This window comes from Juglans regia, chromosome 1 (assembly GCF_001411555.2).
Source record: "Juglans regia cultivar Chandler chromosome 1, Walnut 2.0, whole genome shotgun sequence".
Lineage (NCBI taxonomy): Eukaryota > Viridiplantae > Streptophyta > Magnoliopsida > Fagales > Juglandaceae > Juglans > Juglans regia.
The window spans coordinates 1,105,052-1,126,432 of NC_049901.1; the positions used below are offsets into that span (position 1 = coordinate 1,105,052).

The 21,381-nt window shown below is 37.3% G+C and overlaps 3 protein-coding genes and 2 long non-coding RNA genes across 7 annotated transcripts; 1 reads left to right on the top strand and 4 right to left on the bottom strand.

Moving 5' to 3' along the window:
* Positions 1–426: 426 nt before the first annotated feature.
* On the bottom strand, positions 427–3,692 carry LOC109001333 (cinnamoyl-CoA reductase-like SNL6). Its single transcript, XM_018978580.2, has 5 exons — positions 3,320–3,692; positions 2,187–2,359; positions 1,816–2,001; positions 1,139–1,292; positions 427–956 (listed from the first exon to the last, which is right to left on the bottom strand). The coding sequence occupies exons 1-5, from the start codon at positions 3,552–3,554 to the stop codon at positions 646–648; spliced, it is 1,059 nt and encodes a 352-aa protein (XP_018834125.1). The 5' UTR covers positions 3,555–3,692; the 3' UTR covers positions 427–645.
* A 573-nt stretch (positions 3,693–4,265) lies between these two features.
* Positions 4,266–9,821, bottom strand: LOC109001332 (proline-rich receptor-like protein kinase PERK8). 3 transcript variants are annotated; one of them, XM_018978578.2, is made up of 9 exons: positions 9,615–9,821; positions 8,177–9,212; positions 7,243–7,653; positions 6,801–6,887; positions 6,291–6,361; positions 5,850–5,926; positions 5,324–5,471; positions 4,939–5,100; positions 4,266–4,845 (listed from the first exon to the last, which is right to left on the bottom strand). In XM_018978578.2, exons 2-9 carry the CDS (start codon positions 9,108–9,110, stop codon positions 4,597–4,599), a joined length of 2,139 nt encoding a protein of 712 aa, XP_018834123.1. In that variant the 5' UTR covers positions 9,111–9,212; positions 9,615–9,821; the 3' UTR covers positions 4,266–4,596. The 3 variants fall into 3 exon arrangements, with proteins under 3 accessions (XP_018834123.1, XP_018834124.1, XP_018834122.1); XM_018978579.2 differs by having other exon boundaries at positions 8,177–8,344; positions 8,408–9,821; XM_018978577.2 differs by having other exon boundaries at positions 8,177–9,821.
* A 1,774-nt stretch (positions 9,822–11,595) lies between these two features.
* On the top strand, positions 11,596–14,802 carry LOC109001334. Its single transcript, XR_001997862.2, has 4 exons — positions 11,596–11,711; positions 11,906–11,961; positions 12,793–13,092; positions 14,215–14,802. It is a non-coding gene; the product is annotated as an uncharacterized LOC109001334 (long non-coding RNA).
* On the bottom strand, positions 13,252–17,637 carry LOC109001331. The gene is made up of 3 exons (XR_004801166.1): positions 17,279–17,637; positions 15,606–15,839; positions 13,252–13,339 (listed from the first exon to the last, which is right to left on the bottom strand). It is a non-coding gene; the product is annotated as an uncharacterized LOC109001331 (long non-coding RNA).
* A 792-nt stretch (positions 17,638–18,429) lies between these two features.
* Positions 18,430–20,981, bottom strand: LOC118343722 (probable endo-1,3(4)-beta-glucanase ARB_01444). Its single transcript, XM_035688591.1, has one exon. It carries the CDS (start codon positions 20,801–20,803, stop codon positions 18,602–18,604), a length of 2,202 nt encoding a protein of 733 aa, XP_035544484.1. The 5' UTR covers positions 20,804–20,981; the 3' UTR covers positions 18,430–18,601.
* Between the last annotated feature and the right edge of the window lie 400 nt (positions 20,982–21,381).

Here is a 21,381-nt window from a genome sequence, read left to right on the forward strand (position 1 = left end):
CCATTTGAGAAAGCAATGTTCAAAGAATCGACTTTTTCACGTTAAAAGTGTATATCACTTGGACTCTGTACAATCGTAAAATATCAAAATATCGTACAGTTATTTAAAAAAAAAAAAGAGAAATTTATTATTAAAAAATTAATTTTTTTTATATAAATTATATATATATATATATTTTTAAATAATTATGCGACATTTACATATTATGAAGGATGAATAATCAAGGCAATCTAAAATGGATTATAGTTGGCAACAAATACGGGGCTTGCAAGTCCTGGGGAGTGCTAAGCTTTTTCTATGAAAAGTCTGTCATGACATTTTGCCAACTAGGAAAGATTCGGTTAAGAGGCAGATATTAGAGTCTCCTTTGCATCCCATCTAGACTCTAAAGGAGGAATCAATATGTCACTTTTTATGGACCTGCCCAGCAGCAAGCGATGTGTGGTCAGAGGAAAGCAGCCCAATCCAAAAGTGGTCGGGTTAAGCTGTTGACTTCCTTTAGCTGTGGAAGAATATGACTGTGAAGCCGCATTACAAGATTAGGAATCGTTTGGATAAACAGAAATACAGAATATCTCTTTCCATTATTACAACTTTTTCAAATTCATTTATTCCTAACAGATAACGCTTTCAGACTCTTATGTTTCATTGTTTGCAAGATGAGCGGCGAGAAGCCTGTAAGATTAATTTAGCAAGCTTTGAGTTGTCAAGGTTGCTACGTATTTCTTCGTCTCCTTCTGGAAAGACTTCTTGTCTCCTTCCTGATAACAAACCATGCATGTGCAACCCATTCTCTAGTTCAATGGCCTCTTCCAATTTTCGTACCACTCTCTCGAAGCAAAGATATCGTCCGCTTGCTCCATTATCCATTGCTTCGTAAACATAGACATGTGCCTCTGCCACTTTTTTAACATCTCCGGTAGCTAGGATGCCTTGTTGTAGCATGCTCTGCCCACCTTTGTTTCAAATATTATTAGAAACATTGAGATTAACTTGTGAACTTTTTTGAAGTAGAAATATTATTTGCAGGCATAGGCTTGAAATTCGTGGATGGCAGATTCATCACATCTTGTCATGTCTTTCCGACCAAAAACTGACAGGAAGTGGAGAATAAAACTAAAGGGGAAATATCAAATACCTTTAAGGTATGGTACAGAGGTTTCTTTGTGAGCATTTGGGAATGAGGGGGCCATGATCAGTCCAGGGCACAGAGTAACAAGCTCCACTTTCATTTCTTTAGACTTCCTCCAGGCAACTTTCTCTGCTATAGTCTTGCCCAAGGCCAGCCAAAGCTGTTCATCACAACAAATGAAGAAACCATTATCAACTACAATCAAGAATAAAGTCGTGCCCTTTGAACTAAGAGAGAGACAAACAATGTGTGGAAAGGATGGAACTTTCAAAACTAGGTATATTTAAATCATTGGATAGGCATAGTAATTCAACCAATCTAGTTAAGGTGGGAGTTTTTTTTTTCACAAGGTGAAAGATGTTAAGATAAAGACTGGCAACCTAGTAGAGAGAGAGAGAGGGCTTGAGAAATAAAAAGGTTCAGGAAGCAATAATAGCACCTTTTCAAGTGATGAATTGCTTTCAATTATGCTGTTAGTGATCATTTAGAGCCTTTAAAAAGGATGGTGCTGACAGATAACAGTCACTGATTTAACTGATCTAATGATAATCAAGGGTCATACTTGACATGTTTAATTGAAAACAGAGTTAATGCTGCCAAAACCTCAAATCCATTATGCAGAATGCTAACGATGAGGCTTCTAATAGAGTCAATGAAATAAAATAAAATAAAGTTGGAAGTACCTTGTTTTCTCTGCAGAACCCTTCATCACTCCAACTACTCTCATCAACAACCCTCTCCACATTGCCACCTTTCCAGATAGAAGAAAGAAGAGAAGATGTAAAGACACATCTCTTTTCATATGCTGCTCTACCACAAGCTTCAATGACATTCGTTACTCCTTCAGCCTCAAGAGGTACCATTCGTTCCTGAAAATTATCATGCAGTTTGTATAGAGATAATAAAAAGGTCACTGGCTTAAGAATTGCCATGCACTCGGGATGAAAATAAAATCGTTTAAAATTTGGTGATTTTTTAAACCCACTTCAAAGTGAATTATTGAAGATGCGATGATTATACTTGATAATTGAAACATTTGTAGAGTAGAACTTACTGAATAACCAGAGACCCCATGTGGATCAACAAAGGAAGAGGTGTGAAAAATAGCATGACAACCTCTAAAAGCATCGCAGAGGCCCTCCACATCTCCAACGCTTGCTACTACAATGCTTTCTAGTTGATTTATCCTTTCATCTCCTATCAGCTCCCTCAAGTCCTCAAAATCCACTATTGAATAAAATTAAAAAAGTCTACCAATAAGGTTGTAATATTTGGTTGTGCTTTAAATGTCTACTCAAAGCTGGCCTTGGTTGGGTCTACCGACAGGAGCCATCGGCGACAATAATCATTTTGAATAATTTTACTTATCATCCTCATCTTGCTCACACATCACACATTATTTATTTTAATTTTTTTTTATTTTTTCTATAACAAATATGTGATGTATAATTAATAAGTAGAACAACTAAATTAATTTAATAAAATAAAATAATAAATAATATTAAATAATATTAAAATATATAAAATATATAATGTAGAATGATGAATAGCATTTCTCAATTATTTTTTTACGTGCGGTTAAGAAAAAAACCTTTAAGGGAATAATCATATATCAGAGAAAAAGTACAAGTAAAAAACAAAATCAATCACATACCAACAAAATATTTTATTCAGATGAAACTCGAATGCACGGTGTGGCAATACGGCAGCCATACAAAAGTGAAACCCTAATTGATGGATAAATCCTAATTAGAGGGTTGGGTTGGTTGAAGAGCTTAAAACGGATCCAAGGCTGGCTTTATTGCAATGAATTTTTATCAGATCGATTCATCAAATCAGATCGCCATGAAACAAAATTAGGCTCCATGCAAAAATGCAAGCACTGAATAGTTTTTGAGTGGAGTGACTCCATGGAGACATCTTTGTACTTTGGGATGCACCAGAAAGGTTTTTTTTTTTTGTTTTTGTTTCTGTTTCGTGTACCATTCTTCCTCATTAGCTGTATATAAGGCTATCAGAAGCAAGCACAAAGAATATAGAAGGAATCTTTATCCACAGTGAGACTCAGTACTATCACCATGGTTAGCCTATTTTCTTTCTTTTAAAAAAGGTTATTTTCTGTAAGTTGGTTTGATCAAACCAATAGAAGATTTGCACTGATCAAAACGTAATTTTCTTCAAGTATACCTTGATTTTGGATGGTGACACGAACCGGGTAACCGTGAGCCTGAAGCTCCTTCACTATGTGAGAACCTAAGTAAGAATTCCCACTTGTCACACATACCAAATCCCTCTTTCTTGCACTCAAACTGCATTTGTTTGGATTAGTAAAACAACTGTCTTGTTTCTGCTTCAAAGCTAGCGGCACCATCAGTTTTATCCTTGCCATCTCTCTCTCTCCCTCACTCTCACATGCCTGCATGGCAAATGGTATTTAATTGATAAAGGAGGGGCTGCTTCTAATTGGGTTATATTGGTAGATGAAGAATATTAGATGTAAGAGCACGAGGATGAGTGGTAAGTGCATTGCCAGAATGCAGACCTCCTTTTGCCCATCCCTCCTTATACTTGGTTTTTATTACTGAATTATGATATGTCCCACGGGCAGCCCTGCACAATAAGAAAAAACAGAGAGCAAAAGTGTCTCATGTCACTTTGGTTTTATTGTTTACCAATCTCAATGTTTATCTCCTTATCGTTGATAAATTAAAGAAAAGTACTTTTTGTGAAAAAAAAAAATGAAAAATAGAGGTGCTAGGAAAGGAAATAGAGGTCCCTTTTTTTCTTGCTACAAACATCCTCAACTGAATAGAAAAATCACTCAAGAAATTGTTTATTAAATTTTTAGTAACGAAAAGGGACCAAAATCGAGTGTTGCTTGCAATACATAGACAGGAATTGTTAATTAGTTTTTTTATTTTTTATTTCATTTATTTGTTTTTGCTTCCTGCTCACTGTAGCATGTAAGTTTTAAAAGAGGCTTTAAACCATTAAGTTGCATGCTTGATGAGTTAGAATCAAATGGAGTTCTTTTTCATTCGTGGGTTTTGAAGCATCTTGAGCGCAGAATACACTTACGTCAGGCCAATTGGCTTTTATAATCTCCAGGTCACAAAATATTTCAATCTAATTGAACGAAGAGCTTGAATAAATCAATATAAAGAATACAAAAAAACAGTGTATCAAGTATCTATAGATATATAATAAAGAATACAAAATCAAGGACCCTTATAACAAAAAAATTGTTAGTTAAGAGAACAAAGAACTGGAGCAAATACGATGCATGAGATTTACATTGAACAAGCAGCACGACCTGATTGCAAAGTAATTGCGTGCCTCAAATCTGATCCCAAGATGGAGAGCAGTTCACTCTTTCTTTTTTTAAGTAAGTAGATGGAGAAAAGTTATCCCTTCAAGCACAAATTGAAAGTATAGTATTTGCCATAGTCAGCCGTAAATTGATCTCAACTGCCCCACACACCTGATGCATTTGCAGATGAAGGGTTTCTCCGGTATCCATGCTCTCCACTCCTCCAGCTACTCTCTGTTTGATTGAAGAACTCAGAACTGTATTCCTGGCTACCAAATGCCATTCTTTGAAACATCCTAATTTGTGCAGATTGTTGCGCTGGATCAAATAGTTCACTTTGGCCAGGTTTCATTCCATTGGTGAGATCTGAAAGTTCATCCAAAGACTCTAATGCTCTCACCACCTGAGATGGGAGCAAGGAAGAACAAAAAATTCATTAAATCCTACTAAATTACAGACGAGATATTGAAGATATATGTCATTTATACATAATTACCAGACTCATTCTTGGCCTTCTTGCAGCTGAATGACGCACACAAGCTGCAGCTGCCTCAATCATCCGAAACATTTCATTTCCAACATAGTTCTTTTCCAGCCTTGGATCTACCAACCCTTCAAACTCTTCATCTTCAAGTGCTTGAGCAAGTATTGGACGAGCCTGAAGAAAATTTCTAATTACGGTTAAACTGTGCAATCTAATTACTGGCCAAAGACCACCAATTCTACCTCTTCCCTCTCCTTTAAAAAACTCAGTAAAAGTACAAAGTACAAAAGGTGAGGAACAACAAATCCCAAATCGGACTAAATGTGTTCATCCAGTCAGCAGGAATATTTTAAGGAAAAAATTGGTGCGGGATTTGCAACATGATTTGTGGACTTACCCATTCAACTAGGCTCTCATCACCCAATGGCTGAGAGGCATCCACTGGCTTGCGACCCGTAATCAGCTCCAAAAGCACAACCCCAAAGGAATAAACATCAGACTTTTCAGTCAACTTGCCACTTGTTGCATATTCTGGAGCCATGTAACTGGAGAATTGTATAATTCCATTCATCAGAGACATAAAAATCGAAAATGTGACCGTGACACACATCGGCAGTGTAACATATTCCAGATGCCTGCTTCATGTTACCTTTGAAGTTTGAATGAAAAGCATGCCATATCTAAACATTTGTTCAGAAAACCTTCCAATGTCAATTGTAAGGTTTAAATGAAGTTGCCTGGTGGTCAAAGGGATCTATACTGTTGACCTTTAAAATGTCAATAGTGCTGCTAGTTTTACCCATGAAATTTACATCCAAATCTTAAGCTTTACAAGACACAAACACAGAAACAAACATGACCTACAAGAAAGTTTGTTTAGTCATATAGGAGACAACACAAGCAAACAAATAAGGATTACCTACCCAAAGGTTCCCATCACACGTGTGGTTACATGAGTATTTGAATCCAATGCTAACTTTGCAAGCCCAAAATCTGCAACCTGTTAATTAGAAACACATCTTTTAGGAACATAAATAACTAGTAACACGAAATTCAGGAGGGAGGGAAATCAGATCCAGCTGCTATGTGGGCTGGAATATAGAGGGCATGTTAATCATCTTGAGCTTACTCTAGAGCCAAACAGGTTTGCACAAAACAGAAAACGACAAAATACCCAGAAAAATAAAATAAAACAGGCACTCAAACAAATAAAACTGCAAAATGAAAAAAAAAAAAAAAACATGCAGAAGATGAAAAAGCATTTTCAGGGATAATGAATAGCAGTTGGAGGAAACCATCTTGATCCAGATGGATGCAAATTAATGTTTTTTCCAAGAAAATCGAGGCTGGAGAAACAGGCATACCCGAGCTTCAAAGTTGCTATCAAGAAGGATGTTTGATGATTTAATATCCCTGTGAATGATTCGGGGATGGCCTGTGATAAAAAAAAAATTGAAACAAAACATTAGATACAAATTATTCAAGATGGGTTTGCCAACTTATATTCTCAGCGTACAGCAAGTTTTCCAGAACTTGCTGGCCCCCAGGATTGTAGATTAACTGACTTTCAATATTGAACATGCATATGATAATTACTGTAATATATTTCTAAAATCTTGAGACCAAATTTGTTTATTTGTTTAACCCCAACCATAAGATGTATCAGGCGCACTTATCTAGAGAATATCTTTGTTTTACATATAATTAGCACAATATTAAATGGGAAAAACATGGCAAAACAGACAAGTTCACTGTTTCACGGACTGCCCTGATACCCATGTATGCATGCAGAGTTGACAAAGCAAATGACCTGATAATTTTCAGGTGTAAAACACATTTACATAAGAAGCTACTAAGAAAGAAAAGAAAATTACAGTCTTCGTGAAGGTAAGCAAGTCCACGAGCTGCACCAGCAGCAACCTTCAGTCGGGTTGCCCAACCCATAATGGGCCTGTCCTCACCTGAAAATATTCCATTTAGGTAGTTAGATGTATATTACAATTTTGATTGGGGAGTCATATGCAGTGGACCATCAAAGCTAAACAACTCTAAAATCCCTTTACTTTCTGAAACATGAACCCTACTAAGAAATTGTTAGTGGTCAACCATGAATGGTTGATTTTGACCAAATTGAAAACTCCTGGTAAACCTGCTTTGGGCCTATTGTATTTGCAAGCCACGTGCATAAAAATAGTTTGCTTATGGACAATATGGCACACGAGTTCTAGATTTTACTTTCAATTTTAAATAAAGGCTTCCATTTTTTTTTTGTGTTTTTTTGTTCCTTTTAAGTATCATCTAAGAAGCATTTCTTACCATGAAGGTGATAATGAAGAGTGTCATTTGGGACGTATTCGTAGACAAGTAATCTTTGATGCTCTGATATACAGTAACCCACCAGGGAGACCAAATGACGATGGTGTATTCTGCTAATTATCTCAACTTCTGCTCTGAATTCACGCTCTCCCTGTCCACCACCAATTTTTAGCTGTTTAACAGCTACCACTTTTCCATCTGCCAAGACACCTTTGAAAACACAACCAAATCCACCTTCACCCAAAAGGTTCTGTGCTGAGAACCCATTTGTGGCATTGACTAATTCTTCATAAGTGAACCATGACCGTGAATTGCCTACACCGCTTGGCTCTGATGGTGTATACACGAACTCTCCAACAGAGTCATTTCCGACTAGGGGATCTGGAGAATAGGGCTTCAGAAATAATGAATCTGGCGAGCACGTGCAAGCCCATTAGGATATATTCATTGAACTCAAACCCTCAGTGAGTTATAGCTTGCTAGCTAACTCAAAAGCATAATGAAACTGAAGCTGAAATGCACTATGAATGAACAAAAGAATGAATTAAAACTAAAATTCAGATTCTTGAAAGAAAAATCTGAAATAGCATTTGGACTTTGCCACACCATATCCACGACTCAAATTTTTCTGAAGCACGCGAAAAGAAAACGGAATCAGTAAGATTGAGATGTTTTTAAGTCATAGGCTCCACAGAGACATGCCAAATTGAAAAAGAATGTAATAACTATTGTTCTACAATTTATGTCAAAAATCGAAAATCTACAAGTTCAAGGAGCTCTTAGCAATAATTCTTATATGTATATAAATTAAGCAGGTTTAAGATCACCAATTTAATATAAAAAAATAAAAAAGCAAAGAAGCCACTAGAAGCCAAGAAGAATTTACTTAAATACCTTGAAAATAAATAAGGTGAAAACAAGAAAGATGCTTAACCTGAATTCTGGGAGGACGCAAATGGAGAATGCATGGGGTAGCCTGCATTCCTTCCAGTTCTCCTTTTCTTGCGTTTCTGTAAGAACCACACGGCCATCACAAGAAGACTAATTACTAGGACCCCAACTACAACGCCAATTGCCACAGATACTATCGTGCTTGACCCACCTGTATTTGTAGATCTTTCATTTTCTGTTACATGAGTAATAGAAGAAGGTGCAGTTGACTTACTGGGACTTCCAGCAGCAGAGGAATTACTTGGAGAAGCAGGAGAAGAAATCAGAGGAGGTGAAGGAGAGGTAGCTGGAGGAGGAGGTGATGCCAATGCCGTATCTGGGGTAGGAGGGGCAGCTTTAGATGGAGGAGGTGTATGTATAGGAGAGGGAGGAGAATTCGTTGGTGACTTTGCCACTGGTGGAGGCGGAGAATCGGAAGAAGGCGGTGCCGGGACATTGGCAGGAGGTGGTGGAGATGAAGAAGGCGATGAATCTTGGGGGGGAGGTGGGGATGGCACTGGAGGCGTAGGAGAGGCTTGGGGAGAAGAAGAACCTCCAGATGGTGGTGGTGGCGGTGGTGAAAAATCTGGAGGGGGTGGCGAAGTTGCTGGAGGAGGGGCAGATGGAGGGGGTGAAGCTGGAGGTCGTGGTGAGGTTGTTGGTGGGGAAGGTGGTGGAGGTGGTGATGGTGAGGTTGGAGGGGGAGCTGATGCTGGTGGGGGTGAAGCTGGCGTCGATGGAGGAGGAGCCGCAGAGACTGCTGGTGGAGGAGACTGAGGAGGTGGGGTTGAAGGTGCCGGGGTGGCAGGAGTCTGATTAGGCCTGGATTCTGTAGGAGGCGGGGAAGTTGAAGAATTTGATGGAGAAGGGGAAGAAGGTGGTGGTGGTGAGGTTGCAGAGGACGTTGGTGAATCCGCAGATGGGGTTGTTGAAGCCATCTTTCTATGATTCTCCCCTCACAATGAAAGTGCACTATTACACATCCATTACCAAATTTGAAATTTCAGAGTAATCAGCAACATCGAAATGCCTCATTTTTCCTAAAAACAATACAACTCCACATCACAACAGAGCTCAATTTAATACATAAAGAGGTCTTCCTCATGGCAAAATAGGTAAACACAGTCATCTTCTCTCAGAATTGAGAACCCCGAAAAACCCAATTCAATAAACCGATGCAAAACAATCTACCAGAATTCCTTCAATTGGAACACCCAGATTCTCCAAACACTAAATAGCTCGGAAATCCCAGTATAGAAAAAATACCGAGCAAAACCCGTTCAGAAAACCCTTGTGCCAACACAATCCATGCCAACAAACTAAAAAACTTTGAGCTTTAACTCGACCATAAACAGTAGACCGTGACAACTACAGCCTAGAACACCAATGGGCTAATGCAACACTACTCTCCAAATATTCTAAAAAACTCATTGAAGCCATACCTACGCCGCCTCCTCGGTTATAGGCGTTTTGCAACTTTGTGAGAACAGGTTGGAATCTTCGAATTCCCCTGGGGTTCTCGAGAAAGCTTCTTTCGTGTAATGGCGAAGACTAGAGGTTGTAGTTCCCACCCACAAAATACGGAAACCAGACGTGGGGGCGACTACCAAATTGTCCTCTTACTCTTCCTCAGTCTTCACATGCAAAGAAAGGCAAAAATCTTGAAGAATCAATCATTAATATGGTGGCCATAAATTTTACTATGCGTCATCATTCTTCTCTTTCCCTGTTTCTCGTTTCTCTTTTACCTTCCTACGATATTCCCCTTTTTTTTTCAAAGAAGAATAAAGAAGCTGAAATTAGTGGTTTGGATAGTAAAAGTGTATTATTTAATTTTATTATTATAATTTTTTTAAATTTATATATAAAATATAATAAATAATTCAATTTTTTAAAAATTTAAAATAATAATAATATTAAAAAAATATTTTATTTAATTTTTAAATTTTATATAAAATTATTTTATCTCATTTTAATATTTAAACAAGCCAACATAGGAGAGAAAGAATATTTGGTTGAAGTAGATAAAGCTCTTACCATCTCAATAAAAGTGGGTATGAAATATTTGCTGTTTGATGGGCCATTTACATATTAAAATTAGATATCTGGGTTTTTTATTTTTTATTTTTTTATTTTTTTTTAAAGAAAAGGCAGTGAAAGCTGGCTGTGACGAAAGAAGAAAGCAACGCAAATAAAGTCAATGAAAACACAAAAGGCAAGAGCCGCGTTTAAAGACTATATAATATTATCAGAGTTACCATTCAGATTGATGATAATGTGTGGAATGAGATCATATTGACCAACATTAAACAATATTTATAGATTGGTATGAATGATTGTGATGGGTGGATCATGGGACCTTATAATAATAATATATATATATAAAATAATATTACATACAGTCGTAAAATACATAAATACTGTACAATCATTTTGAAAAAGAGTAGAGTATGTTATTAAAAAATTAACTTTTTTTATGTGAATCTTATATTTATTTATTTTTTTTAAAATAACTATATAACGTTTGCACACTCACGATTACAAATATTATTTCTTATATATATATATATATATATATAATGTTTGTGAAGGCTTTATTTTTCTTTTCAGCTAACCACATTCTTCAACCCGAAGATTTGTGCCTTTTTTTTCCTGCAGTGACAAGCTAATGGCTTTTTCTAAGCCCCACCGCCCAACAAACCTATTATATTATTACTTTGGAAAATATATCAATCACACGTGACGTTTGGAAATATTTATTTCAACATATTTACACATTAATTACAGCTGAAAATCTTTATCTTATAAGTTTGGCTTGTTCTTAAACTATCATTCCTCTCATAATTTGTCATCTTTTTCAACATTTAACCGTTAAATTCATGCGGCGTCGTCTTCTATTTTTGTCCATCTAACGGTTAGATTTTTTGAAGGGTATAAATTACGACTAATGTAATAATTGGAGTGTTAGCCAGAAATATTTTTCTTTTGCTCCATGGCTGTGGGCATGGCGCGGGATTCGTTTGGTTTAATTAAATAATTTATTATTTTCGAATTTTCTAACAAAACCCCAAAACGCACTTTTATTTAATACTCACAAAATTATCAATTTCTTTGTGAAAATATATTATTCTAATAATAACTTATTGATTATTCTATTTTAATAATAGAGAATTTTTTTTTACTGTATGAGATTTTTTTTACTGTTTATATCAGAAAGTAATGAGATAAGTTTGAAAACTTAAAGATAAAATAGAGATGTAAAACTAACCGTTTAGATAAATAAAACTATTTCATCCGTACATACTAGAAAAGATAGTTTCACCTTATCTAGCAAACCAAACCGGGTCTAATTGGTTTATTTATTCTTACCTATCAAAGTTCTAGTTTTCACCCACTCTGTTTCATGTTTAATAAAATTTGGGATGCAATATTTGGGGGTTTCAAGTTACCTCTAGGTTAAGAGTTAAGAGTTCATCCTTACCCCCAAAATACTCTAGGCCTCAAAACGTGAACATAGAAACCCAAGTCTGAATTCCAAGGTCATACAACGAGACAAATAAATGTCTTTCATTATTTTAGTAGGATTGTTTAATATACACATATTTTTTTTTTTATGGTTAATTAATTTTTTTAAAGACATCTTTCATTCTTTTCTTCACTTTTTTTTTTTTTTTTTTCAATACTAGTTTGTGACAGTTCCTGAATTTGAAGGTTTTGAATATTTGAAGGACAGGTGTTTGCCAAATTGCCGCAGTGTGAGGACTAAAGAAAAAGTCATCGAGTTCCATAGTAAGTTTGAATCATTTTGATCTTCTACCATATCATTGTCAGTATGTGAACCTTCAATCTTCTACAAATCCATCACCACATAGAGATTATCTCAAGTTCTTCACTATTAATACTCATCTTCAATATCCTACAAAATCAGCTTAAAAGAAAATTCAATTTAACTGGTTGATTTTTTTCTAGACTGGTTGATTTTGTTATCTCTCACTTGACAATAGAAATGCAAGTTTACAGGTCTGAGTTAGCTAGAACCTGATCCATGGTAAATTTAGTACATAAGAACACTTGCTTAAGAAGAAAAAAAATATATACTGGTCAATGGTTACGGCCTGGTAATTGGTAGAATGATATAATCCCCTGAGAGGTGGTAAAATACAATAGGGAAGGAATAAATGGATTCTACCCCCAAAAAATACAGAAAAGAGTCTAAAAACTACATCATAGCATCAACACATAAGTTTGAAGGCCTGAACCTTTCTTTGGTTTTTGGACAAGGCCTGAACCTTCAAAATTCATCATAATATGAAACACATAAGCGATAAGGCTCATGATAAGGACTCTGTTTTAGGATTTACATATATGAACTTGTGATGGTTTTTCAGAATCATGTATGGCATCAACTTAATCATTTCCGTTTGTAATTGATGATTTTGTGTTAAAAACACCACCAACTTGTTGGTGGGGTTTAAAAGCTGAGCTAAAGACGTCACACACTACGAAAAATTCCAGAAGGAAAATTTTCACCTGCCCAAACTAGAACACAGTAAAGCAACTTATCATGTTAATTAAATGATTTATTAAATCATTTTAATTAAATGCTTGCACTGTGTGCAGGGAGAAGCGAGGAGATGTGCACTTTTCGTTTCGGCGGATATACTTCACTTGTTAGAGGAGAACATTCATTTGGGCGGAGATGTGAACATTGTTAGATTGAATTACTTACAACTCTTGTGACACAGTGAGCCGATAATTTTCTCATTGGCTTCCTGTTACTAGGCACGTTGTGAGAAAAAAATGGAATGACTTGAAACAAATTAACATGTTAATTTTTGGATATTAGTTCAAAAATTAAGAGAAATATACCTGGAATGAATCTTCAACTTGCCTAAACTCCTCCGGATTACTCGACGGAAGGTAAGACATATTTAGTTCAAAAGGATGCTACAATTTGTTAGATTCAAAAGCAAGTCAAACAAATTTTATTAAAAAATAAAAGCCATCAACCTGCTTACTCACATGGTAGACGTTTGGATTTCGATATGTATTTTGAGGCCTCATTAATGGTGGGTAGTATGGATTTATGGGACGAACATACAACTGTGAAGTCGATATCGAAGGCCTGGGTGGCATTTCATCTTCCTCTTCCCCCATCACACTAAAACTGAGAATGCCAATGAGATGACTAGTCATTGGAAAAAGTATTTGCTTAATGTAAATTGTAATAAAGCATGTCTAAAATCAAACACCAACAAAGAAAACTCTTTCCTTACTAAATCCCATTATATATGGGCAGTTTAGTGGAGAATAAACTGCCATTTAAGTTTCCAAATGAATAACTACTAACTCTACTTATTTTTTAGAACCATAGGCTCCTCTTTTTGGTTGCATGCATGACTTGCAGAAAAAATGCTAGAAAAGAGAAACAAGGTGAGGAGGAGATCATGAGGCAGAGAGTATTGCATGTTCCTACTTCAAAAGTTGTTCCTGCTTCAAAAGTTCTTAACTTCTACATACCTGCACCCATCATATACCTGCAGCCTCGCCTCATTTCAGCCTCATTTCTACATTTGCCAACTTAGTTTAAAAAATAGAAGGCAAGGAAAGTCATTATAAATATCTAATCTTTTGCCAACTCCAAATGTTCATGAAATAAGGTCAATTAGCATGCCAGAAATGCGAACTTGATCAGAGGAATATGAGATGTTAACATAAGATCAGTTTAAAAGAGAAAATATGATCAGCTTCTTTAAGTATATGTAGTTTTCTAGGACATGGTTGGAATCATCCCAACTCATATTGGTTTTTGGATTGAGCTATGGCTATATATGAATGAATATAAATGAATATGAATTGAATATAAATGATTTGGATTTTGGATTGAGCTATGGAATCGTCCCAACTAGATTATATTGAATATAAATGATTTGGATTTTGATTACTGGAAGTTGCATGGATTTTGAAGCTCATTTAACAATTAATGATTGCATTTATTTACTCATACCTGTTATCTAATCCAATAAAAAACCATGTCCACAGGTCCTATCTAAAACATTTATCAACTCCCTGTGGATAGCTGTGAAAGCAGAGTCGTGCTATACAAAATTCCAAGAAGAGTCCTAAATATTGTGATCTTACTATGGATAATCTGAGAAGACGAAACATAATCATAGCAGACTGGTGTTGTATGTGTAAAAGAGGGGGTGAATCGGTGGATCATTTACTTTTACATTGCGAGGTAGCCAGGACTATTTGGGATGCGGTGTTTAACAGAATAGATCTAGCATGGGTGATGCCAGAAACTGTGATGGATGCTTTGGCCTGTTGGACTTCAATTCGAGGAATGAGACAGATTAAAGCGGTTTGGAAGATGATCCCAAACTGTATTTTGTGGTGCTTATGGCAGGAGCGCAATGAGAGGATTTTTGAAGACAAAGAGAGATCAATAGCAGAGCTAAAAATGTTATTTTTTAGGACCCTTTGTACTTGGGCTCATGCTGTGGACTTTAATGGCATGGAGTTTCATGAGTTTCTAGTTTCTAATGTTCCCACCTAGTTAGGATGGGAGCAGCAGAACTTTTCTTTGTAATTGACACTTTTTGGATGAATATATACTTATTTTACTTATCAAAAAAAAAATATTGTGATCGAAAATTGAGATAAGTTAAACATGAAACTCTGTGGAGAATTATTTAGATGAAATGGCTCATGAACTAGAATTATTTAGATGAAGAGGCAAGAACACCTTGAAAATTGAAAAGGAATTAACCCCTACCCATAGATATAACATTTTCAAATGAAAACATTGACTCTCAAATTAATGTTCTAGAAAACAGTGATAATTTTGCAAATGAGGAACAAATTATAGTGAAAAGCAAGCAAGAAAAAGAAAATGTCATCAAGAAAGAAGAGAGTCAATGACCTGAAAACTTAGATGGTCATGAATTAGGAGTTGGTGACATTGCAGTACCAGACAGATTTCTTACTCCATATGTGCGCCTAATTATATATATAATCCATTTTTCTCTAACACCAAACAAGAGAGAAGCACGAGCTGATCTCTTCTCCTCAACCCAACTCAGACAAACAAATCCACACCATCTCTACAATTCTCCAAAACCAAGAAGCCCATTTATAAGAGAAAACTTTGGGTAATAAGTAGTGCTGGTGTTACCACATATTGCTCAAGGCTAATAAAACCCATTGCCAGTTACCGTAAGATAGAAGAACCCAAGATAAACCCAGAGGAGTATAATGCAGATATGTATAATGCAGAGTCAATGTGTTTATAATGCAGGTTCACACAATATCCTCTGTTTTTTCTCCATGCCCTAAGCCACAATACACCATCTCACAAAACCCAAAATTCACCTCTCTCAATACACAAGAAGAACTCAATAATACGAAAAGAAACATGGTTAAGCAGTTACCTACGAAGCTCAGCAGAGGGATGGCGGTGAAACAGAGCTCCACCGACTATTTTTGTCTATTTTTCTCAAGATCCACCTGGTTTGCTCCGTTGAATGAGCTCGCGGGGAGGGGCAGTTGCTGGGCAGAAGGAGGAGCATTGCGGGGTGGCGCTGAACAGAGGGAGGGTGTTGCGGGGTGGTGCTGGGCAGAGGGAGGGCGTCGTGGGTTTTTGGGTGAGGAGGGGGTCTTCGCGCCTGCGGGATGAAATTCGAATGAAGAATCAAAACGAGCATTTCTATAAGGGGAAAAGAAAAAAAAAATCCACATCAGGTGTAGGAGTGAACAGTTGCTGATCTATAGCAAAACCCAAACATTTATAAACAATTCCCAACTGCATGTATTAATAGTAATGCAATAACGCTTTTATGCATATTCGCCCAGATCATCAAACTCTAATAGCCAAAATTATTACCTCATTTTCTACATAATCTTAAAAACAAAAAATCTGAACCGTGACAGTAGGTTAGAAATGAATATTTTTTTTTTTTTGATAAGTTGAAATTAATATGTTTTCATTCAACCTATTCAAGATATTAATATGTCAGTAGGCTAGAAATTCTCTATGAATTTCTAATTAATCTTAACCAAAAGTTGAAAAAAAATAGACAATAGAAATTATTCAGCAATACCTACTAAGCAGTAGTTAAAATTCTTTCCCTCTTTTTTGAGTTTTCTTTTCAATTCTTCTAATCTCAAAGGGAAGGAAAAAAAAAAGGATGGATTCCTCCTTTATATTCCAATCTCTTCCTTTACCACCTAAGCAAGTAACTATGACGGATTCCTCCTTTACACCAAATATGGATGCATACTGTTGCAAATTAGATTGAAATCTGTGTTGCAATTAACCGCAGCACTAAAATAATTTGGAAAGATTAGTTCAAAGATTAAATTTGCTTTCGAATTAATCGCTAGAAAACAGATTCTACTATGATGGAGTAGCAAACAATTGGAAGTAAAAAACAATACAAACGAGGGTGTGCTTGCCTACAACACAAGTTAATTGGCCTCGTTTTATTCTTTGACAATGAGAAATCTGCACTACATATCCTCAGCAAAATTCCTAACCTTCAGGCCATAATTATACAAACCATCTTCTAATCTTTTTTTCGATAAGTAATCATAGATATTGTATTCATAGAACTAGGCAAGGCCCAGGTACACAGGAAGTATACATGAAAAAAACGCCTAGCTAGAGGTTACAATAGAAATGAGAAGATCATGGCCATGTTCTAATCTTAAAGATGTTAGTTATGTAATTGCAGCATACCTTCTACCTGAGCATTAGACTTCAAAGTCTTAGTAAACACAGATTTTTCAAAAGCCATCTTTGAACTATTCTTTGGTCATTTGAGTAATACTTGGCTGCAACATGGTTTCCTTCAGAATCAAGCAGAAGAATACACTTAACGGAAGGGAATAATTCCTATTAACCATTTGGTGAAGTAATCATTCCGTCAAACACAATATGGACACACAAAAAAATCACTAGAATCACTCAAAAGTTAACACAAAACCAAGATAAAAAATAAAAAATAAAAAAAATTACACACAATCAGAGTACAATATTAAATATTTGTCACCAGCCAAAAATTCGGTGTATAAAAATCAGTCTAAAGCATAGAAATTAGCTTACCCCGTCACTATAATGGGTTACAACAAATAGGGGGTCAGCCGGAAAACAACTGTGGCATTGTTGCAGATCTGGATGCAGGCACAGTTCCTCTACCGCAGATCTGGACGTACAGAGAGAGACGGGAGGAACCGAGACAGAGAGGAGCACGATGAGGGGAAGGCTGTTTCAGTGGAGAGAGATCTTATCACGAAGGGATGAAGGCACTGTAATGGGTTTTTGTGAAGAGCTTCCGAGAGAGGGGCTTGGGCCAGAGGAGCTTGCTTCGGCGAGGAGAGGCGAGAGAGGGCTTGAGCTTCGACAAGAGAGGGTTGAGACGAACCGTGCGAAACTGGAACTCCAGGAACTCGAGTTGTTCCCTGAACCAGGTTCTCCACGTCAAGTGTGTGGTGTAGATTAGGTAGACCGGCTGATGAGAAGAATTTCTCATTTTGAAAACAGAACTTTTTTCCCAGGAAAGTGAAAAAAAAAAAAAAAGAAGTTGAAACTTGCCTTGAGCCGTAAATTACGAGAAGATCATGAAAATTATATGAAACAAATCACACTATTCCAGTATGTAAGTTACATAAATATGCTGCAAACCAATCTCTAAAGTGTGATAATTGTTGAACAAGTACATGAGGTCCTTTAAACCCGATTGAAAACAGAAGAAAAACTTTTACACTTAAAAGCACGAGTATGTAAATAATGTACACTCGTTCAAAACGTTTCAGAAAATTACACATGCATAGAGGATGTTTCTTGTGTAACATTATAATTGTCTGTTTTTAATTACTGCAAGTTGCAGAATCTAAACTACTTCTCTAATCTCTAGGTAAACAATGTCTTGTAGCATCTATGACAATTGACAAATACCAGACAAGCTAAACGTTCCTCTTATTTGGTAGATCAGTATAATGGAGACACGAATTCAACCTTGCAATCAGTCAGATATGTGATAAGGTTGAGTTGAAGTGGGAGTGGAATAGGAATTAAATTATGCAAATCAAGGCAGCAAAAGGAAATCCAGAAAGAGAAAAAAAAATGCGATTAACCTTAAGCCCAAAGTTCAGGAAAAATTCATCTCATAAGCAAGTTTCTACAGCATGAAAATACCAAAGCATTACCGACAAATTCATAACGATATGGACTATTTATTGTTCTATTTGCTAACCATGAACGATCTGTTGTTAGGAAGCTCAACAGTATCATAAGTTGATATACAAAAGAGAGGCAAACGATGGTAAGAATATGCTTATAATTCGTTTTGTTATGATATTTTTGTATAAAAAGTTCAATCACATAGTGTCTTATTTAACTCAAACCAAATTATACAACAAACAAATTTCAGTGACAATAGTGACCAAACCAGCAGTATTGTTTGCCTCCCTCCCATACGCCTTCTTCTTCATCACCTCGGCTGTGAATCCACCATAAGAGATTAGTGAGTGAGTTCCCATCATCATAACCATTCAAGTTCCTGGTCTTCTCCAAAGCACCTTCTTTGTCATAAATCCCTTCCAAGGCACAGATAAATCCCTTCCATCCTTCTCCAACTCCCTCTCTTTTCAAAGCAGGTAACGTCCAATTCACAAGCTCCCTCACGAAACCAACATCAGAGAACAAGACCTCAGTGATTGGCAACAGGGGTAGCACCTGAATTCCAAGCCTACACTCTCTCCAATCAGGTGGAGCAAACCATAGTCCACTGTCCCTCTTGTTGGCCCACAATACGCCCACCACCCTGTTCTCTCTAGTAAAATCCTCCTCATATATGTTATCGCCCTCTTTGACATGCCACCATGTCTGAGCAGCCTGAATTTCCATTGCTGCAAGCATTGATCCAATGGCAACAAGATGCGTGTCTCCATAGGCCAACCCCATCAAAGCTGCTGAATAGTAAGCGTTCACTGCCTCGCTCGTGCTCTCTTGATTTCGTCCATCAGCAAATTCAGTTAACCCTCCAGCCCAAGAGTGCAATTTATACAGGTCAAAGCACCTAAGACGCGTATAATTCGAATTTGATCGCCTGCCCAAGTTCATGAAGTCCGCCATAAGCGAGTAAGCGTGAGCCCTATACTTCCTCCCCCACGCTGGATCAATTTTTGCAAGCACTGAAATTGCATAAAGAAAGTACCCCAGATGATAATGGTGATCATTATAGACACCAAACCCAAAGTCAGCCCCAGAATCCATTGCCCCTTGCTTAGTGACAATTCCACCCCATTTAGCATCATAAACAAAACCATTCCCACTAAAAGTCCCATCCAACCATGGCTCGATTGTATCCTTCAAGAACTTCCTTATCTTTGGAATCACCTCAGGAAAAGCCACCTCCTCAGCTATCAACGCCAACCTCGCCGCTCTTGCAATCAATTTCCCATAAAAATAAGACGAACTGGTTGTTATCGCCGTTGAATTCAAAGCTTCAGCATCCCGAGAGAGCGCAGAGACAATCTCAGCATGTGCTTCATCTTTTATACCTCTAATTGAATGCCAATTAACTGATACGGGGGCTGGTTTCACTTCCCAAGAGTCTCCAACAACACCAACAAGCTCACCATCAATACTCTTATACTTCAAATCCCCCAAAACAGTAACGCCAGAACCATCACCTGCTAGTAGCCGAAGATGAAGAGGGTGGGCTAACATAAGTAAATCCCCCCACCCTTTCTTCTCCCATTTGTACTCCAAGCAAAATGGCTTAGTGAACACAGCATCACCAGAAACCGGGTAACAAGCACTGTACCGGTCGAGGATCACCTCCTGTTTTGGATCCGAATCCGGCAATGCGGCGATCCGAATTATGCCGGAAAACCCGGTAGAAGTGATCAAAGAGAGGCTCTGTGAGAAACTGATCGGCGAGGACGTGTATATGAGCCATGTCTGATTGTTGTTGAGCTTGACAGTGTACTTGGTAAGAGCGGTGTTAGAAGAGAATGATAAAATGGCGTGGATGGTCGATATCGAAATGGCAGTGCCGCCGGAGACGTAGCAAGTCAGAAACGGGCTTCCCCGAACGAGAAAGAACCTCAGGTTGGAAGAGGGAAAGTCCAGAGTGACACTGAGATCACTGAAGGAGGAGATGATGTGGGTTTTTTGGGAATCTGGCTGGGTGTTGTCTGAGGCAGAGATGGTGAGGTCAGGGTTGAAAATCTGGTAGATGAAAGCTGAGTTGAAGAAGCGAGATGGGTAGCATAGGGAAAGAGAGGAGAGGGAGGATTTAACGAGGTAGGGGTGGATGTACTCGGGCTGATCACCATTCTTGAGAGTGAAGTTTTGGAAGAAACAATTTGTGGGAAGAGGGGTAGAGAGGAGGGTAGGGGAGAAGAAGCGGGAGGGGTCGGGAAGAACGCTGGATTGAGTCTGGGGGAAGAGGAATGGTCTGAAAGCTTGGGCTTGTGGTGGCATGGTGGTGGCGGGGGGTTCAGGTGGTGGTGGCAGCGGCGGCGTGGGTGTTGTGGGTTTTTTACGTTTCCTAAAACTCTTGATGACTAAGGTTTCGACTCTTCTTCTGATATTTTTCAACAATGTCGGGCAGTTAGGCATTTAAAATTATTGGGCTGAATTATTGGGAGGTGGGATTAGTTTTATTCGGAGTTGGTGACAAGGGTTCTGTAACCAAAATAAGTGGGGGCATTTGACTTGGCTTCAATGATTTCTAGGAAGGAATGGGGAATTGCAGATATGAGAGGAAAGGTTGGATTTTTTTTTTTTTTGAAGCAGAGGAAAGGTTGGATTGGAAGTGAAGTTGAGAGACATCTGGGAGTTGAATTATAAAGGGGTATGAGAGAATTGTATGAAGGTTTTTGAATATGAATGTATGAACTATGAAGGAAGGTATATTGAGGTGGATTGGTTAAGGTTTCTACTTTCTAGCATGCTTGAGTTGAGAGGCAAGAAGTGAGTGCACATTCCTGCTCAAGCTTTTTGCTGATTCATCTACAAACATTAACAACTTCTGTTGATTTTTCCCTTTAATTGAAAATTTATATCAGTTTAGAATCAATATTAATAAGAACATTTATATCAATTTGATTGATAAAAAAAAAAAAAAAAACTCGAGTTTTCATTTGTTTTGGATCGTGGGCTGTAGATAATTGGTCTCACGTAGTAACAAGTAAGCC

Excerpts from the sequence above, each read along its gene's own strand:
- LOC109001333 (XM_018978580.2), bottom strand. The coding sequence starts at position 3,554 with ATGCAGGCATGTGAGAGTGAGGGAGAGAGAGAGATGGCAAGGATAAAA. Across the intron at positions 2,360-3,319 it reads TGTCACCATCCAAAATCAAG|TGGATTTTGAGGACTTGAGG; the intron begins GTATACTTGAAG and ends TTTATTCAATAG. Across the intron at positions 1,293-1,815 it reads GGTTCTGCAGAGAAAACAAG|CTTTGGCTGGCCTTGGGCAA; the intron begins GTACTTCCAACT and ends TGTGATGAACAG.
- LOC118343722 (XM_035688591.1), bottom strand. The coding sequence starts at position 20,803 with ATGCCTAACTGCCCGACATTGTTGAAAAATATCAGAAGAAGAGTCGAA.
- LOC109001332 (XM_018978578.2), bottom strand. The coding sequence starts at position 9,110 with ATGGCTTCAACAACCCCATCTGCGGATTCACCAACGTCCTCTGCAACC. Across the intron at positions 5,472-5,849 it reads CGTGTGATGGGAACCTTTGG|TTACATGGCTCCAGAATATG; the intron begins GTAGGTAATCCT and ends ACAATTCTCCAG. Across the intron at positions 5,101-5,323 it reads ATGAGAGCCTAGTTGAATGG|GCTCGTCCAATACTTGCTCA; the intron begins GTAAGTCCACAA and ends AATTTTCTTCAG.